Source organism: Sebastes umbrosus, chromosome 4 (assembly GCF_015220745.1).
Source record: "Sebastes umbrosus isolate fSebUmb1 chromosome 4, fSebUmb1.pri, whole genome shotgun sequence".
NCBI classification, from domain to species: Eukaryota; Metazoa; Chordata; class Actinopteri; order Perciformes; family Sebastidae; genus Sebastes; species Sebastes umbrosus.
Window position 1 is genome coordinate 3180128 of NC_051272.1, and position 19251 is coordinate 3199378.

The following is a 19251-nucleotide window of genomic DNA, read 5'->3' on the forward strand; positions in this document are numbered from 1 at the left end:
TCCAGGAGACCGCTGTTTGCGTTAAGTTTCACTTTCACGTCACAATCAGCTGTTTGTTCGTGTCCTGTGTTCACAACATTCGGTGTCATTTTCACTTTACAAGCGTAGTAGTTTAAAACCCAATCATGTTGTTTTTTCCTAAACCTAACTATAGTGATTTTATTGCCTGAACCTAAGCAAGTGTTTTTTGTTTAATTCACAACATTAAGCATGTGTTTACTGCAACCTAAAAGTGACGCAGAGGGGTCTGACAAAGCGTCAGTATGTGATGAGTTGGGATGAGAACACGTTGGATTAGCAGGAAAACCAGTGTGGGAGGTAGGAAAAAAACTATTAACAAATCAAACACACTATACCTTAAAGTGGTGTTAAGTATTGTAGTAAGTAAAACATGCAAAAAAACACTTTTATGGTCCTGGAAACACATTTAAACGGCACAGTAGGAGTTCTGGGTTAACAGTAGACGGTTGCTATAGCAGCACAGATATGGTTCCTGCAGACATTTATCAGTCGAGGATGTGGTAACCCCCCCCTCTGTGATGTTATTTAGGAAATGAAATCCCTTTACTGCTGTCCTTAATCTTATCTTTGCCTTATAGAGTAATGTAGATAATAGATAATAGGTCTTTAGAGGCCATATAACGAATGAGGAATGCCCAAAATGAGAGCCAGACCAGTGCCGGTCTAAAACTTCTCATGCCTACCAGCCTTCCCAGAAACTACCAGCCCTCCTCTCCACCTCCATTCTACATTCGGGCTTTAACGAGAAACAGCAGCGTGAGTTGACCTCCTAGCTCATAGGTGGAGGAAATTGGAGTGGCCGAGGTCGCATTCAAACAGGGTTAATCTTGTTGTGGAGGGGGGGGGTGCAGTACAGTTCCTTTGAAGCTCAACAAAGCGTGTCTTGCCACATCTGTGTCAATCAGCAGAGGGACGCTAACACAGGCGGGCAGTGGGAGGCCGGCCCCCCCGTGGGGTCCAGAGGACGTGTTCACTGTTAGTCAACACCACTGTTAGCTGACTCTTGTTAAAGGAGAAATTGGCTTTGCTTAACTTTAAAGTGCTCATGTTCGAGTAGGACATTAATAGACTCCATTAACATGCATTTATAGGGTGAAGGAGGTTTACAACATTAATCATTACTCAGACGTACTGTAAGCTACCGTATCATATTTTATTGTACCCTGTAAACACCTGCAAGTTGACTCGCGTGCAAGTGGGTTTATGGCTAAATGTTCTGGCTCTCGGGTATTAGAAGAAAACAGTTCACAAGGGTGAGAGTGCGGAAGAAATGAACTAAAATGACCTTAGAAAAAAATAGCATAACATTTGCACTGTGCTTACCTCTTCACAATAAAATCTTTTTTTTGATAAACATAAATAAAATAACACATAACATTTACAACATTAGTTCTGCACTATAAGAGCCTGACACATGAGACCATGCAGGCAGAAATATTGTGTAATGACGTGTGACAATGTGTCCTGGGTTTTAGCAAACAGCTTCGATTCCTTTGATCGTTTTACTGGCCTCGAGGGGCCCCGTAACACCTCTTATTCCACATAAAATCATAAACCACAAACATCAAAGCTCATTATTCGCATCCTTCCTGATCAGTTCTATATTTACACATGGAGAGCTAAACAGGAAAAACACACACCAGGCCCGATCACATCATCTATTAGCTCAGTGTCTCTGAATGTATCTACTGTGAGCAGACAGATCATTTGGTGAAAGCAGATTGATAACTTAACCAAAACAGACTGCTTACCATAATAGCCAGTTATCTGTACCCTGTTAACACCTACTTGTGCTTCGTGTTTGTACTTTTTTCATCAATCTTCAAGCTTTAATCAGAGACTATTTCTTCAGATTCTGATTAAATGCTGTAATGCAGTTTAGTGAGGTGTCCCTGTATTATAATTGTTTCCTTGCAGTATAATTTAATAAGTAAACATACAAAACATTTTTAATGTTTGTAACAGACATGAATATTAGCTGGTGCTGGCAGTGTTGTCGATGATCTAAACGATTTAAGAAGATTTGTGCTTTCACACTCCTCCCTCCTCTCCACCAGGACGGCTCGGTGGATTCTGGGAGTCTGAACCCGCACGTTGGCGCTTTGCATGCTGGGATATATTGTCAAGAGTTGGGAGTTGAGAGTCAGGAGGGGCAGTAGGTAGCATCTCCAGTTTGATTTCTGGAAAGGTCTGGTCAGGGAAGGTGATCCTCAGGTGCTCTTCAAACAGCTCTTTGAGCTTCCTGCCCGCCATGGTGACCTCTGTGTCGGCCTGCCGTGCAAGGAGAAGCAAGGATGAGGACAAAAAACATATATTACCAGGTAATTAGAACTGAATAATACTTCATAACTACTTATTTCTACAGTACCTCACTGAGGGCACGGTTCCCAAAGACGAGCCTGATGTCTGATACAAACTCTGCAGGGCTTTGGTAACCCGACAGACTCTGCTCAGCCTCCAGTCGTTTTTTCACAGCGGAAAGAGTCACTGGTCCTTTTATAGTCAGCCTGTTATTAGCACATAGCTACAGTATTTAGAAAGGGAGAGATAATAGAACAATAAAACTTCATGGGAAGACGTTGAAGTCATTATTATCTCATATATATATAAAGCAGAGGTTATAAAGAGGTTAAGTATTTCTATCCCATTGTGTTATGTCAGAGTTTATAATAAACATCTTTCAAGCCAACAATGGGCACTGTGGATAAGTGCTGCACACAAATATAGTGTTGTGTGGTGTAATGAACCGTTCATAGTCTATAATTGTTGATGTTCATCCACTCTCATCCACTGTGCAATAACAAATCTGTCAGCAAGACAAATCCCTGTTTATTTACCTGATTATAGTTGCATAATGTCCCTGTATATTTACTGATAAATATACTGCATATTACGCATCATTAAAATTACAGTCACAGTAACTCTAAGTGACATTAATCCTGTGAACTTTTCGCCTGTATTCAGCCGAAAGCTTTCCAGACTCACCGAGGGGGACGCAGGCCTTTGGAAGTCTGAACTCAGCTCACTGCAAAACAAACTGAGCAGCAGCCTCTCGCACTTCTGCAGAAGTAGAAAAAGACAATTGACTCAGTACATGTCAACCTATACAATCTGTAGTCTATAGCATCTGCTTACTTAAAGTGGCAGTAGTCAGTATATATTTGGCATCATTGGGCAAAAATCCCATAATAACCTTTCAGCATATTGTAATTCAAGTGTTCTGAGAGATAACTAGACTTCTGCTCCTCCTCATGGCTCTGTTTTCAGGCTTTAGAACATCTAGCCCGTGACGGGAGACTTTGACCAATCACAGGTCATTTCATTGAGAGAGCGTTCCTATTGGCTGTGCTCCGGTCATGTGACCGAAACTTGGCGTTCCTTCCCCAGATTTCACAATGGCGGCGGCGTCACAAACTTTCTCATTTTACAGCTAAACCGTGCACTACAAGATGATTCTGAAAACATCTGAGGAGAGAAATGGGCATTAACGTAACAGAATATTGATTTGATATTTATATATTATTTAATATTTGATCTGCCTAGTTTGACTGCTTGGTCGGAGTTTGTGAGTGATTGACAGCCGGCTCTCATAGACGGCAGATGGACAGCAGACCTCAGATCAGCTCTTACTGCTTGTTTTCCTCCGGTCTGTGAAATCTTGCAGATGCCGTTAGGAGCACCGTAGGACACAGAGGACACAGAGGAACATGATTTTTTTCAGGTTACCTGTTTCATGTTCTACTGTCACCATATATAGCTATCGTTTTATAAAAATAACTTTTTTTAAATATATTTGCTCTAATCTTGCCTTCTTCAGCTTTAATCATTTGAACCCGACACTATTGGTGACTATCTGATGCTGATCTGCTTTTTGTGTCAAACAACTGTTGTCAAATCACTACAAAACACTGCATTAAGCAGCACATTGCTATATAAAATACATCGCCTCACACACCATTAAAAGAATTTACATTTTTCTTCAATACTACTATCATTAAATGTTATTCTTGTACTACAAAATATAGTTGCTGGACAATAGTAAAAACAATATGGTTGCTAGGAAAACAGTTATTAAAGGTACAGTGTGTAGGATTTGGCGGCATCTAGTGGTGTGGTTGAATACACCACCGCTCACTCCTCCCTTTCCAAGACTGCGGTAACGTGAGCCACTGAGTGCAAAACAGTGGTAACGCCGTTCTTACCATAATAACGCTCAGGTTAACACAGTTTCACAAGCGTATGACTGTGCTTGCCGCGGATGAAACTACAGAGGTGAGGTGAGGTGAGGTATTTACTTTCCAAAAGCCACTTATTATGATTGGTATAATTCTATAATCTTTATTGTAACCAAATTACTTAAAAAAAAAAAAGAAAGAGTACTGACTCGTTTGTCCACAGGGGGAAATCCTCCTTCAGAATCTGGCTCTTTCTTTACTGTTTTGCCTTCAGGTTTGCTTTCACAGTCGTACTCCATCTCAGGCACTAACAGGTCACGGCAGAAAGAGCAAAACCATTCCCCACTGAAAAGAGACAGTCCAAAAACTCAATACAGAAACCAGTAAGCAGGAACATACAAGTGCTGCAGTGGTGTCAGATGAAAACCTCACATCGAAATGTGAAAACAACTTGTCAAAAACAGCCTCATTCTTATTAGCTGAAGGGGTTTTCATTCCACAGAGGACCATAACTCTTTGATTCTAGTATAAACACGAGAATCAAAAGAAATAGGAGTTTCATCTGAAATAGTATATTAATTTCCCCTGTCAGAGCTTGCCTGGGAGATTTGAGGAGAGTTGGAACGTGGCACGAGAGGTGATAAACCTTGGGACACTTGTCGCAGCACAGCAGCTCTCCCCCGGTCTGACACGCAGCACACAGGCCTTCAGTAGAGTCTTGGTGCTGGTTCACCTGCTGTTCTCCTCCCAGTGAAGGGAGAAGATCTGGAGCATCGGTCTTACTCTGGTCCCGTGAGCTTTGGGGTCTGTCGTCTGTGCTTTGAAGAGGAGTCGGGACTTTGTTCCCCTCAGCTTGGGCTCTGATTTGGGGTTGGTCACCTGTGCTGTCAGGGAGGCTGGCTCTTTGGTTGGCTTGTACCTGAAATCCACAAACAGAGAGAAAACTAGAAACACCGCCTTGTGGTTGTATGCCTCCGCCGACCAGTCAAGCTGCAGTTTACATCCATGTCTGTCCAAAATGTCATCACTTCATTTTATCCTGTTAGATATTTGTGTGAAATTGTCATAATTAAAATACGAATTCTAAAGTTATGGCCAAAAATGTGTTTTGTGAGGTCAACATTTAGGGGGATCTAATGGCAGAAATGGAATATGATATTAACAAATATATTTTCTTTAGTGTATAATCACCTGATAATAAGAATCGTTTTTCCAGAACGGACAAACCAAACTCTGTTAACTTTTCCTGCTTGGGCCAGAGTCGACAACGCTACTTGCTCCCGTCGCCGCCACTCTCTCTCTCTTACTTCACCACTCACTTCCCACGACACACACACTCTACACACTGGCTCAGCTCCAAATGGCTCTAGAGAGGGACATTTTTTATTGTAATCTCCTCACCTCACCCCTAGATACCGCCAGATCCTACACACTGGATCTTTAATCTTTAACCCACCCTAATCTAATCAGTTGATCCTTGAGTCCAAGTAGACGTTGCGTTACCTTTGAAGAAATCCGCTCAAGTCGTTACCGAGATATCACGAGAATGGGACGGACCTGAAGTCACAGTGACCTTGATCTTTGACCACCAAAGTACAATCAGTTCTTCCTTGAGTCCAGTTAGAAGTTTGTTTATGGAAATTTATGGATTTATGGACAGACAATCCCAAAAACACAATGCCTCCGACCACGGCTATCGCCAGTGCGGAGGCATAAAAACAGCTCCGATATATAATCATTATGTACTTATCAGTAGGGACTCCACTTTGAGTTGCAGTAATTGGAATAGCTAAAAGTTTTTCTGTCCAATAAGGGATTATTACTGACATTTCAGGTGCCACGATCACTTTTGGTTTTACCTCCAAATAAAGAGGTTTAGAGCACAACCTGTCTCACAGCTTCTGTTTCTTCTCTCCGTCTGACTTCACAGTAACAATAGTCTCTGTGTTTCCAGATCTCACCATGATTATGATAAGTGATGAGTGATGGCCAAAACCACCAAAATATGTCCCAAAAAAGATCTCTGATCTCCTTACGTAGCTACTGTCATCATCTGGCTCATCTTTGATGACGATGATGGGCCCTGGTGACGATCTCCGTCTTCTCTTGGCAGCTGCGCCTGCTGCTCCACTCGCCTGGTGTGTTTCTGGAGGTTTCCAGGTAACAGTCCTTGGGAGCAAAAGCATGAACCAATCAGAATAAAGCCAGATTCACCAGAGGGACTATAGTGTGCATGCATGCAGCTGTCTCCTCACCCCGGTTTCTCCTCCTGGGATACAGCAGCGTACCCTAGTAAATTCTGCTGTCCTTGCACTTGAGGGAAATAAAAATCAGTTTTCCTTTATCAAGAATACAGCAACACCTACAGTCTGCAAAATTACACTGATGACACAAACTTACCATTTCTGTGTAGCAAAGAAGGTGGCATGCTCTGGGGATAGGTTGGCTTCAGCATGTATATGGGACCACCTGAATCATTCCTCCTGTTCAGATATGTATCCTCAATCTGAACACAGCATTGCATGTTGTTTACTACATTGTAAATATAATGTATGTCAATATAGTTTACGTTAACGGGTGAAGTCACTTGCCGTCTGTCGTGATTGAGGCGAACTGACGCCACCGTTGGGCAGTGGTGCCATATGGGTGTACAGAGGCGGAGAGGGAAACACGTCCATAGGTTTGGTTTGGTAGCCGGCGCTGCTTCCCATCCCCCTCAGAGGCTATACAGGACGGAGAAACACACAGATGAATAGAAACGCTGCAATCATTTTCATCCTGCATTCCTGTCAGCGTCTGTAAGAAGGAGGTGATGATGGAGGGTGTGGATGAAACGGAGCGCTTTCATTACTGGTCAACGCCTCCCCCCGGCAACAAGGAAACACAGAGGACTAAACCATAAACAAAACACTCAGATGTTCCAGGTTGTAGCTTTAACCCTGCAGGTGTACCTAATGTTTCTAATGTAAATGCACGTGTCACAGGCATACACTTAAAGGAGCATACCAACATTTTGTTATGTTATATTTTAATAGATAACAATACACTACAATAACACACTATTTCAAATCACATATACTTATTTCAAAGGCCATGACAAGCATTTTTTTTTTTTCAATTACGATGAGCGATGGGGTCTTATTGTAAATTAACTCCAAATTTTCTGCCAAAGTCATTACATGTCCATAAATCTGATCAATCCACGCCCACACACTGAGTTTTTGTGTGTTAAACTTTGCTTATTAAATTTGCCTTAACACACCGGGGGGCGTGACGAATAAACAACACAAAAATGTGCAATACTCTCCTGTGAATATTATGTGTCTAGGGCTTTTATTGTGAAAGGTAAAAATGGAATGAGTGGATGTGTTGTATAATCCTAATAATTATGGGCACAACTCAACCAATTCTGCACAATATGACTAGTTGATGCTTTTATTCACGTTGCAAAAGCTCAGAAAAATGTACCTTGTTCCAAAAACAAATGAAGTTGCTTTTTTGCCGTGTAATATTCACGTTCTGTGTTAAAGTAGTCATGCATTGTCAGTATTGACTTGCGAAATAATCACACATAAAAAACGCCCCCAGTGTATAATGGCTTTCAGTCATAGATAGTTAATGTTATAAAGAAATACTTAAAGGGCCCATATTGTAAAAGTGAGATTTTCAGGTCTTTTACATTATAAAGCCAGTTTAAGTGCTTTATAAATATTGTTTAACTATCAAAACACTCAATATACGGAGAAATACACACAACCCGTATTCAGAAATTGTGCGTTTGAAACAAGCCACTGTGATGTCACAAATATACAATATTTAGACCATTACAGGGTTTTAAACGTAAACTTTCTAAATGTGTCTCAGTTTATTCCTGTTGCAGTGTATGTAAATAACATCAGCTGACAGGAAGTATGCATGGACCCAAACTGTTGCCTAGCAACGCAATTCTGTTGCAATTCCGTTGAAAAGCACTAAAACGGAGCGTTTCAGACAGAGGGTGAATACAGGTATATTCAGGCAGACAGTACGAGGAAAATAAAGTTTTTTTTAAACATTAAAGTATGTAAACATGTTCTATTAGAAACACAAAATTCAAGTATGAACCTGAAAAGGAGCACGATATGGGACCTTTAAGATTTGAAGCCATGTTTTTAGGGGCTTTAATACTAAATGCTTCACTGGTTTTTCAATCCTTCCAGGAAGTCATTAGTATTAATTTATTTCACAACAGAATGAAAATTAATTTGCCTCAACATGTCAGCTTTTCTATTTATCAAAATGACATGAACGCTAAGAGGTAATTAATTCAAATTAATTTACTCTTGCAGTTGCACTACAACAAGAATAAAAGCAGAAATACACTAACTGTACACTAAAAATTATAGACTTTAAAATAAACCTTCAATCTCTTATATAAATGCGAGATTGGGAGCATCTCTACTGCCTCTGCAAGGCTCTCAATATGGCGGCGGCTCGTAGCTAATGGTGCAAACAGCGTTTACAGTGAAAACAACAGCGACACTGCTGACAGAGCTGACAGTGTTAAACTGGGGGGAGCACAGAGAAGCTCTGATTACAACAGAGGGAGAGTGACTTCATTCTCTGCTCAGGTAGACATTACTCCTCTATATCTTTACAAAGCAAATAGTTGTTTGATGCTGTATTTATGCTTTGGATATCATATAGAGCACCTTTAAGTTGATTGCACCATAGTGACATATAAAGAGAAACAACAGCTACCAGAACACAATCTAAAAACCTCCTGCAGCATGACTACTGCTTTGAAAAATTCTCATTATTAAGTATACATGATTTGCAATAAAACATGCAAAAAAGCTGGTATATTTCTTTACTACGAAGAGCATTTGAGAGTTCATTATGCAGCTATAACAGCTTGTTCACATCAGTATGACACAACTTGTGTGTGCACTTCACACACACACCAGTATTGTCCTGTGAATGAGCCTATACTTCAGGGCTGGAACCAAAACAGCCTGTAAAGTAGACTAAACAACTCGGATGACGAGATATTATCAACCCCTTTTTAAGGAATCTTGGGTCCGCTCTCCAGTCACATGTCAGCTGCTGTTGCACTGCAGATTTAGCTGTTTTATTTTATGATTTTGAGTCATAAGCTGGCCCGAGACTAAAATCCATCTCGACAAGGAAAGACATAAATTGCCCAGGATGTGAAGGCTGTCAGCTCTATTTAGGACAATGCCATCCACTGTCGGTGCTCGTTAAGAGGGCTTGTCTGTCAAACGTACACGAGCGACACGTGCACACACTCACACACACACAGAAACGCTCACTAACCTGGGGCGTAAACCCGGGGCTCGGTAAGCTGCTAGTTGGGCTGACGTGGGTGGGAGGAGGCACCATAAACCTGCGACCCGGTTGGGACAGCATACTGTGGGAGGGGGAGCCTCCTCCTTGCAGGGGCCCCGGGACGGTGCGCTGCAGTCGGACACTCTGGTACCAAGTCCAGGGTGGGGGAGGGGGCTGGGGCTGCCAGTTGGCCTGCGGGTTTAGCTTGTCCACCTGCATCTGCAGCTGAGCCAGAGTATTATGGGGTGCTCCCAGGGCGAAGCTGTGGGGTGAGCCTGAGGGGCCGTGCCCAGGGTGGGAGAGCTGATGAGGGATACCCTGAAAACCACCCAGCTGGTGGCCTGGTACGCTCTCCACCACTAAAGAGCCTGAGGGAACACACACACACACACACACACACACACACACACACACACAGACAGACAGGATGAGCATAACAAGTAGGGATGAAAAGTACACAATACACACTTCTGCAGAGAACTGTGGGAAAGAGAAAGTTTGGGCAGTAATGCAGTAGAAGGTTTGGGAAACTTTGGGGGGTTATTAAGGGGGAAAAACATGTCAAGAAGGGATAATGATACTTTTATGAACAAGTTATTGTTTATACTATTAATCGATATGGTGAAAATGTTTTAGATGAAGTATGACAAGTGGAGTCACCTATAGACACAGACCAACTATACTTGACCATGTTAAAGGGGAAGTTCATGTCATGTAAAGTCCCTTTTTGGTGGAATCTGCTGGCTCGCTGTCCTTATTTCTGGTGCCTCATGTCCAATACTTGATATCCCTAGTCTCCAGCCAATTAGATTACATATAAAACAATAATGACATATTGAAAAATGTCCCTCACAGTTTCTCAGAACCCAATGTGATGTCTTCAAATGGCTTTTTTGACATTTCCAAAACCCAAAGTTATTTAATTTACAATGACATAAAACAAACAAAAAGCAAATCCTCACAATGAAGAGGCAGAACATATTGTGATTTCTGCTTGCTAAAACCAAACTCGGTTTGACTTAAACAATGAATTGGCAGTCAAAATGTTTGCCGTTCATTTTCTGTTGGCTGACTCTTTGAAGAAAAATATTTCATTGCAATTGTCAGCCTCGAATGAGCTGCCCAGCGTTCTGGGCCCCCGTTAAGCTCCGAACCCTCTGAATCTTTATGCGCCGTCTGAACCAATTCAGCATCCTTCATCCAAATGACAAGGGGGAACCAACAAATCTCTGGTAAGTGGTGGGATTTGCATGAAGAGATGACAAACCCAATCCCTGTGTGCAAGCAATAATAAAAAAAAATTGAATTTTGGAACAGAGGGACTGGTTTGTGGTGGAAAAAAACATCTTCTTGTGCGGTGTCTAGACAGTGGGCTACAGCACCACAAAGTAGGAAATAACAACAAAAAAACATGATTTAAAACAGACAAAAAAGAAACAATTTAACTATGTATACTTAGTCTACTTAGGCTATGGTAGAAATATGCAAATATCCAGGAATAAAGACCAAATCAACAAAACCTGCAAGTCAACAAAATCGGGCATGCAAAACGCTCATCTTCTGAAACCACTAATAGCTATATAATGTATTAAAAATAAAATCATCCTTAGCCCTTAATTTAAATTCATTATTTCTTTGGACTTAAAATCGTTTGATGGCCTTGCTGCCCCAGCAATTGGCATTTGTGCACTCAAAAAAATTGACAACACCAGAGTATTACTATTGAATCATTGAGTTTTTCGAGTGAAACAGGAGGCTCTTGAGTGACAAATAATCATGACAAAAGGCATGTGAGATGGAACTAGCACTAGCTTTATGCACTTTCTGCAAGGTTTGCAACATTAATGCTATCATGCTAGTTTAATAAGTCCATTGAGAGTCACCTTACATGAAGTTGGAATGTTTGTGGTCAGTGTGGCCTTTATCTTGTGGCATTAGACTGAGTGGCAGTTGACCAGTTCAACAGCGGGCCTATTCTTAGAATTAGCCCGTAATACACTACAGTAAAATTATGGGTGAGGTTTAAAGCTACATCAAAGAAAATGCCAAATAAAAAACAGTGTCCAGACTAAAATAAAACCATTCTCAGGGTCCTAGATTAGCTTCTACAACAGAGATATTTATGTCTTACCCAGATCAACATTTGAGGCCCAATAAGAGGATCGGCTCTGGAAGCGTGCAGTGCTCTGAGGTATAAACGAGGAACTGCATTTTGCCCGCAGGAGGTTTCCAATCTGAAACAGAATCTGCAACAGAAGGGACGTTATTAATAATTTTTAGAGGAGGGCGTAAGTGTGTGTTACAAAAGGCATATGTTCCCACTTCATCACGTCCAAGATAGATACAATCCTGTTGATGTTGGGAAAACAAGACCGTAATGAGACGGCGGATAAATGATCAGTCTTACCAAACGTTTACAGTACAAGAGGGCCGTGCCTCCATTCCTGGCCGTGGCCCATTTGGTGAAGTTGATGACATGGTCCAGGTGTCTGGACAGATAGCCGATGTCTTCCTGCTGTTTTCGCAGGACGCTCTCGTGGTCCTTTGTTACAGCCTGGAAAACATGAATAAGTGAACATCTGCAGTGTTCAAACAGCTTGAGGGTATGCGCTCTGTGGCCTGGGGGGGGGGAGACAGGCAGTCAACTCAGTTTGCATGCAAGTAATGTTCTTCACAGCAAGCTACAGGTCTACAGCATGCAACTGAGAAACAACACTGTGTTGTTCTATTTGTAATATATATCCAAAAGCTTCTGTCATACCTCAAGTTGATTAACTAGCATCTTGCCCTTCTTGTTTATCTCCAGAATCAAACTGCAGATGGATTTCTTTATTTCGTTATGAACAGACGTACGGTTCTGATCAACCTGAAGAAGCCTGAAAAGCACACATCATGGAGAGAGACGTGTCATCCATAAACAGTTATTGTTCATGAAGAGGTCATGTGGAAGAACAAAACTGCTTTTATCTAAACAGTTCTATGAACTACGAGTGCATACAACTTTTGTATACTTTGCGTACTTGACATTATGTAATCTAATACATACCCATTGTTTATGGAGTTTGATACCTCTTCAATGAGTTTCTGTTTCTCCTGCAGCTGATGGGTCATGCTCTCCATGTGCTGTTTGTGGTTTTTATAAGCATCTTCAAGGAACTGGTAACTATACTCCAAAGAGAACATTAAGTCAGCAGATGCGATATAAAAAGTGAATGTTCTCAAATGGCTGATAACGGATGATGGGATGTACAGCAGCACTCCTGCACAATAACAATAACGTTGAAATATGGTTGTAATGTCAAACAAAACTGAAACGTATACACAGGTGTGTGTGAAACTTTATATGATATGACAGCACGTTCTCATTCCAAGAGCGTCAAATACTGATGCTTTGTCACGGCCGTCACACCCTTTAGCGTCGGTATGAGAGGCTTTCCATTTACTAAAATGTAAACGCTCAATGAAAGTGCGCCGGGAGTGAGGTGACGTAAGAGCAAAAAGACACACACCATGTGCTGTTTGTGTCCTGTGTGTCACGTTACAATCAGCTGTTTGTTCATGTCCCGTGTTCATAACGTTCAGTTTCATTTTCACTGTACAAATGTAGTAGTTTTAAACCCAACCATGTATTTTTTTCCTAAACCTAACTATACTGGTTTTATTGCCTAAACCTAAGCAAGTGTTTTTGCATTCACAACATTACGCACGTGTTTACTGCGACCGAAAAGAGTGACGCCGAGGGTTCTGACAAAGCGTCAGTATGTGACGAGTTGGGATGAGAACCTGTCGGATATGAGTATATTATGTTATATTGTAAATAGTGATTTTACTTGTGGTCCTTGTGCTTTACTAGCTGGCAGTCACGGCAGGTTAGCAGGTCACAGGTCTCACAGAACAGCTTCAGCGGCTCTTGTTTGTGGATGTCACAGAACATTGGCCTGTGAGCCGACACACCCTGGACCTCTAGGAAACAACAGAATCAGTTCATCATTAGGCAACTTCACTCTGGGAAATTGGAAAGTAACTTCTGGTCTAACATTTGACGCCCTTGATAATAACGTCATGGTCCGGCTGTGCCGCTCCCTTATTCCTAGTGTTTTGTACTCTCTCTCTGTTGTTGTGTGTGTGTGGGCGTGGCACTCCATCTCACACCTGCTGCCAATCAACCTGAAACACCTGAGACCCTTCCACTAATCACACTCCTGCAGTATATATCTACCCCGGCCCGACACTCCATTGTTCGCCAGATGGTTCAGTTAGTCAACATGGTACTAGCGCTACGGCCAGTATCTTGTTTCAGTCAGTCTAATCCTCGTGTTTGCCTGAACACTGAATAATTTGTATTTACCTGTGCCGGCTTGCTTCCCAGTTGACAGCTCAGCACTCATTTTGCAAATGAAGCTGCTTGTAAACGTTCTGCAAAACCTCTGAGGTCTGCTTGCACTACTGCTCCGCACTTCATGAGCAATGTGTTCCATTATTTAACTGTTTGAGAAGTTTTAATTTGCTCACAGTACCACAAAATGGCATTACAACTGGGTAAGATCAGCAATTTCTATGTAAAAATGTATATTTATCATTTGAACCATTAAAAATACTCTAAACTTTATTTAAAACAATGGTAGTAGTCGTCAAAAATGTAAGAATGCAAAATATTGCTGTAAAACCAAGTGTCAAAATTTCACAGGTGATTTCCTGATGCATTTACCACTAAAATCTGTTATCAGATCTACACTAAACCCAGAGCAAAGTGTGACATCTGCAGCACTGATCCCATAACAGCTCTTTCCTTTGTCATGGAAACCACCACGCAGAAGAAGAAAACCAAGATGAGGACATTGATCAGAATACCTTGTGATACTTCTGCCTTCTGTCTGATGGTGTGGTCTTTGGTAAACTTGACTCTCTGGTGAGCCTCCACACAGGTGGTACAGAGGTACTCGACGCAGTCCGCACAAAACCCGGCAGCCTCGGTGTTGTCATCGCAGGTCATACAGAGCTGCAGGCGGATGAGACAAAGCATTAGAGGCTGATATTAGGATGTGGAGGTATAACAAGATGTTGGTGTTGTTTGATCAAGCAAATTAAATTAGATCTAATCGGCAAAAACAATGTAAGAGTGGACAAAAGACATATATCCAAGCAGCCAGATGTTTTCCCAGTTCCAACCCTCAGAGCACACAACCATACAAACTAGGGGGACCAGGTTTCCAACTTTACGAGGGACTGCACCGCATTTTTATCCCAGTTGATGTTGTCCCACATATTGAGACGATGTCCCGCATTTTCATTGGCTCTAGTTTTCAAGAGTTAAACCACTTCAGGACGGACTCTTTTCTAACATCTGGCTTTTATCCAGTGATTGAGAAGAAAGCAGGGAAAGAGGCTGTCATCACGGGGGCTGTGTTCCATGTCAATCAAACTGCGCACATCTGGGTCAAGTGCAGGTTGAGCTGTAATCGTCTTTGCTACGCTATGCCGGGGAAAATTGCAAGTCACAAACTCAGATTTAGTGATGGAAATTTTTTTTGCGAAATTTGCCAGTTATTTTTCAATTTCACACGGGCAGGAATACGACATGAAGCGACACAGTACATGAGAGTCTCTCAAGAAACGTTTGGCTCAAAAAGAGATGTGGCGATCAATTCGGGCAAAGTATAGAGATGCTACGAGGTAAGGGGCGGAATACAAATGTTTATTTTTCAAGTTAGACATTATATCAAAATTGTAGACTACCTCTCAGCCTTGATAATGTGTCCCACATTCTCCCACACAAACATACTCTTTGTCCCACATGTGATTTGTTGGGATGTGATCACCTTAATACAAACTAGTTACAAGGCTGCCCCCATATAGTAACGCGTGTTGTCACTGACCTGGACCGTCCTCTCCACTGTGCTGCTGGGAGCCTCAACTGAGTCCTTCACAAAGACGTTCTCCATCACATCTACCTCCATACACTCCTGCCTGCACACCGGACAGCGGATCACATTCACTGGAACGAAACAGAAGCACACATGCTGCTGTAAATCAGTCAAATTTGATATATGTGCTTTTTTGACATGGCACCATATGGTCATAAAGCAGTCCAAATGCATGCACTTAACCAGCCTCATACAGCCACAATGGATTTCCACTTCCTTGCATGCAGGGAAGGTGAGAAACCTTTATAATCGATCCATGGTTTTGTGCTCTCTGTCCTAAAAGCTTGGTCAAAAATTGGGGAAAGGGCTTTTGCATATTCTGCACCCTCAGCCTGGAATTTGCTCCAAAATGACCTAAAAATCAAGGAGCTAGTATCATTAAACATTTTTAAATCTAAAATGAAGGCTTTAGAAGCCGATTCTATGGCATGCCAATGTTTTTAGCCCCCTTGCTGTACAGCTGACTCCTACAAGAGTTCCTTTTTGTCCCCCCATTTGTCTTTAGATAGTTCTCTTTGAAAGCACATTTTAGTGCTTTTAGTGTTTGTGAATTGTATTTTGTCTCTATTTGTGTCTCTGTCTGCAACTTTGTGTTCTTGCTGCTGACCGTCTTGGCCACACTGTAAACAATTGCTGTTAATTTACAGCAGGATTTCAACAGTATTAACCTGTTATTGCTAAAAACAGTGCTTTACTGTTAATACAAAAGAAAACCTGTTAAATTACGCTCATAGGCCGTTTTTTAACTGAACTATAATGCATTCTTAAAAAGCATCACTTTCCTGCTGATCAACTGTCTAAAGTATCATCAGTAACAGTTTCATGCAGTATTTTTTAAATTCTGGGACCTGATCTGCTCATGTGAGGCTTGTACATTGTACATGATTGTAAAATCAGTGAATTAGCTTTATTGTTCTTCACTCACATGTTGTTCTGGTTTGCATCCTGTGCTTGTAGCCAGCTAGAGACACACATTTTGGGAAAAGTGTCAACAAGTCTATTATAGCCTTTTTCCTAACAAGTGCCTTTAACTATATTTAGTGTGACTATTCCTATGTCTGTAAAAAATAAATAGTGCATTAAAACAAATCAGTAAGATAATGTAAAAGAAAGGTGAAAAACAGCTATATAATGTATCTTTAAACAGTAAATTAACTGTAAAATACTGTGAAAATTAATTTTAAAAAAACAGTTCAAACTGTATTTTTCATCTATTCATCTAGACAAAAAATAATGTTTATTAAAATGTATGTAAAAAATACAACTTAAATAGTGCATTAAAACAAATCAGTAAGATAATCTAAAAGAAAGGTGAAAAACAGCTATATAATGTATCTTTAAACAGTAAATTAACTGTAAAATACTGTGAAATGATTAAAAAAAAACAGTTCAAACTGTATTTCAAAGCTGTAAATTTCAGCGACAGTATAATAATGTTAATTTTACAGTAACAGAAAGGCAACCCTGCTGCCAGTTCTTTACTGTTATTTTACTGGGACATTCTGAACAGTGCAGGTCTCCCTTTGGAAAAGAGGTTCTTGTAATCTCAATGGGACTAACCTGGTTAAATAAAGGTTAAAAAAGATGGTCATTGTTTGTAAACAAAGTGACTCACGTGGTTTGGTCTCGCTGTCTTCCTGCTGGGAGTTTGGCGGCTCCTTCATGGCCAGATTCCTGGAGGGTGATGGCAAACATTTCTTGCAGAAGGAGTGCAGACACGGCAGGAGTTTGGGCTCTCGACTGTGAAAGTTCAGGAAGCAAACGGGGCAAGTGTCCAGGTAATTGTGTCCGGATGCGGTGGACTTCTCTCGCACTTGCTTGCTCTCAGCTTCGTTCTCAACGACGACAGCAGCAGCAGCAGCATCCTCTGTTTCCAGTGTCTCTGCGCGTCCATCCATCTGAGGGTTTTAAATCTAACCGTGCACACAGCCTAAGAGATGAACCCACACGTGAGCAGAAGACCAGGCTTTTCCTCCTCCTACACACTCCGCGATGAGAGCATCTTCTCACATCTGCATCCCTCTCATCCTCTCCATCCCTTTGTAAACACAGAGCTGTTGACATGGCAACAACATCATGGTACCTCTGTAGTAAAACGACAATAACATCGACTGGAGTATAGTCTGACAGATGGAAGACAATACCTCCTCGTGATGGGGGGTCGTTCCGTCCAGATGTTGAGAGATGATGAGATGAGGGATGTTGCTCATATTGCACCGCACGCGCTCGTTGCGGCACGAGAGGGGTGGGGTCAAACAGCGCGCGCTCTTATAAGAGGAAGACTATAGCTGAGTGATGGAGGAGAAACTCCACCTGTCAGACATCATGTTTGTTACTCTCAAAGTGAGTACGTTACATTTTTTTTTAAATAAATATCATTACACTGTAAAAAAAAACATTTATTTACAGTTTTTTTCAAGAAATTTTACATTTTTTGTCTGTATTTCAAAATGACAGAAACAAATGTAAAAATTACATGTTTCATTTGTGATTTATATGTAAATGGTCTTAGATTTACAGTATTTTTCGTAATCACAATCGTAATTATCTGTATTTAAGCTTTTCTTGATAATTTTTAAAGATAATTATTCAGTTTTTTAGATGTTTATGACTCTATTTTAACAATTAATTTATGTTAGAAGAAAAGGATTTCATGGAATTCCAAAAATATTTCTTGAAAAAATACAGATTTTTTTTGCAAAACTTCTGAGAGTTAATGTAAATTTGGGCTTTTGCAACATAAAATTACATGTTTCATTTGTGATTTATTTGTAAATGGTCTTATATTTACGGTGTATGACTATTCTAACAATAAATATATGTTAAAAGTAAAATATTTCTTGTAAAATTACAGTAACAAAGGCTAATTATATAAAGATAATTACTGTTTTTTTTACAGTTTATTTATGTTAATTAACGGACAGTATTTTTTCTTTTTTTAACAGACATTTTTTGGCGCCCCTGCTTTTTTTACAGTGTAGTTAAGGTTGTATTATTTTTTTTTAAATAAATATCATTAGGATACTTAACAGTATACCACGTTACATTTCTGGAAACGTTACTCTTCATACAAGTAGCAGCACTTCTTCTGTGAAACTGAATGTGTAGAAGAGATCATAAAATAATTAATTTAAAATGTTTCAATTCCTTAAGGGCCATTAATTAATAATATATTCATTAGTCTTAAAAAATATATTTATATCAGCGTACTCTATATGCCTGAAGGTGGTAAACTATACTGCAAAACTTAAATTCCATTTATTACAAATGTTTTGGCATTGTAATAACAATAATAATAATTATTATTATTATAATAATTTTATTTATATAGCACCTTTCAAAACAAGGTTACAAAGTGCTTTCCAATAAAAGCATGATAAAAAATAATTAACACCCAGAACTTAAAATCTAAGCAAAATAAAATCATATAAATACAAAATATTATTTATTACATTTATTACAAACGTATTGGCATTGTAATTGCGTAGCACCACAAGTTACTACAAAACACAATAATTGATTGGGTATGTTTTTTTTTAATGTGTAATGAAGTAATGCTGCAGTATCACATCCATGGTGATCATCACAAAATAAGTGATCTGTTAAAATAACAGATAATATAATATTTACATGAGATTATGATTAAGAGGGAGGTGAAAATGTCAGATTACTGGTGGAATTAACCCTTTGATTTCATAATTTTCCCTCATGTGTGGGAAACACTGTTTAAAACAACAACAAAAATATATAAAGAAGTAAATAAAAATAAAAAAGGCGGTTGTAGTTTAGGGCAGTGATTCTCA

The 19251-nt window shown here is 40.3% G+C and overlaps 1 protein-coding gene across 1 annotated transcript; it reads right to left on the bottom strand.

Annotated features, from left to right (window-relative positions):
• Window positions 1–1160: 1160 nt before the first annotated feature.
• On the bottom strand, window positions 1161–17717 carry LOC119486130 (transcription intermediary factor 1-alpha-like). The gene is made up of 18 exons (XM_037766013.1): window positions 17064–17717; window positions 15401–15519; window positions 14376–14523; window positions 13355–13487; window positions 12571–12687; window positions 12286–12400; window positions 11932–12078; window positions 11656–11770; window positions 9513–9892; window positions 6788–6919; window positions 6597–6702; window positions 6452–6509; window positions 6233–6365; window positions 4796–5115; window positions 4406–4541; window positions 3007–3081; window positions 2390–2545; window positions 1161–2292 (listed from the first exon to the last, which is right to left on the bottom strand). The coding sequence occupies exons 1-18, from the start codon at window positions 17344–17346 to the stop codon at window positions 2053–2055; spliced, it is 2913 nt and encodes a 970-aa protein (XP_037621941.1). The 5' UTR covers window positions 17347–17717; the 3' UTR covers window positions 1161–2052.
• Window positions 17718–19251: the final 1534 nt, after the last annotated feature.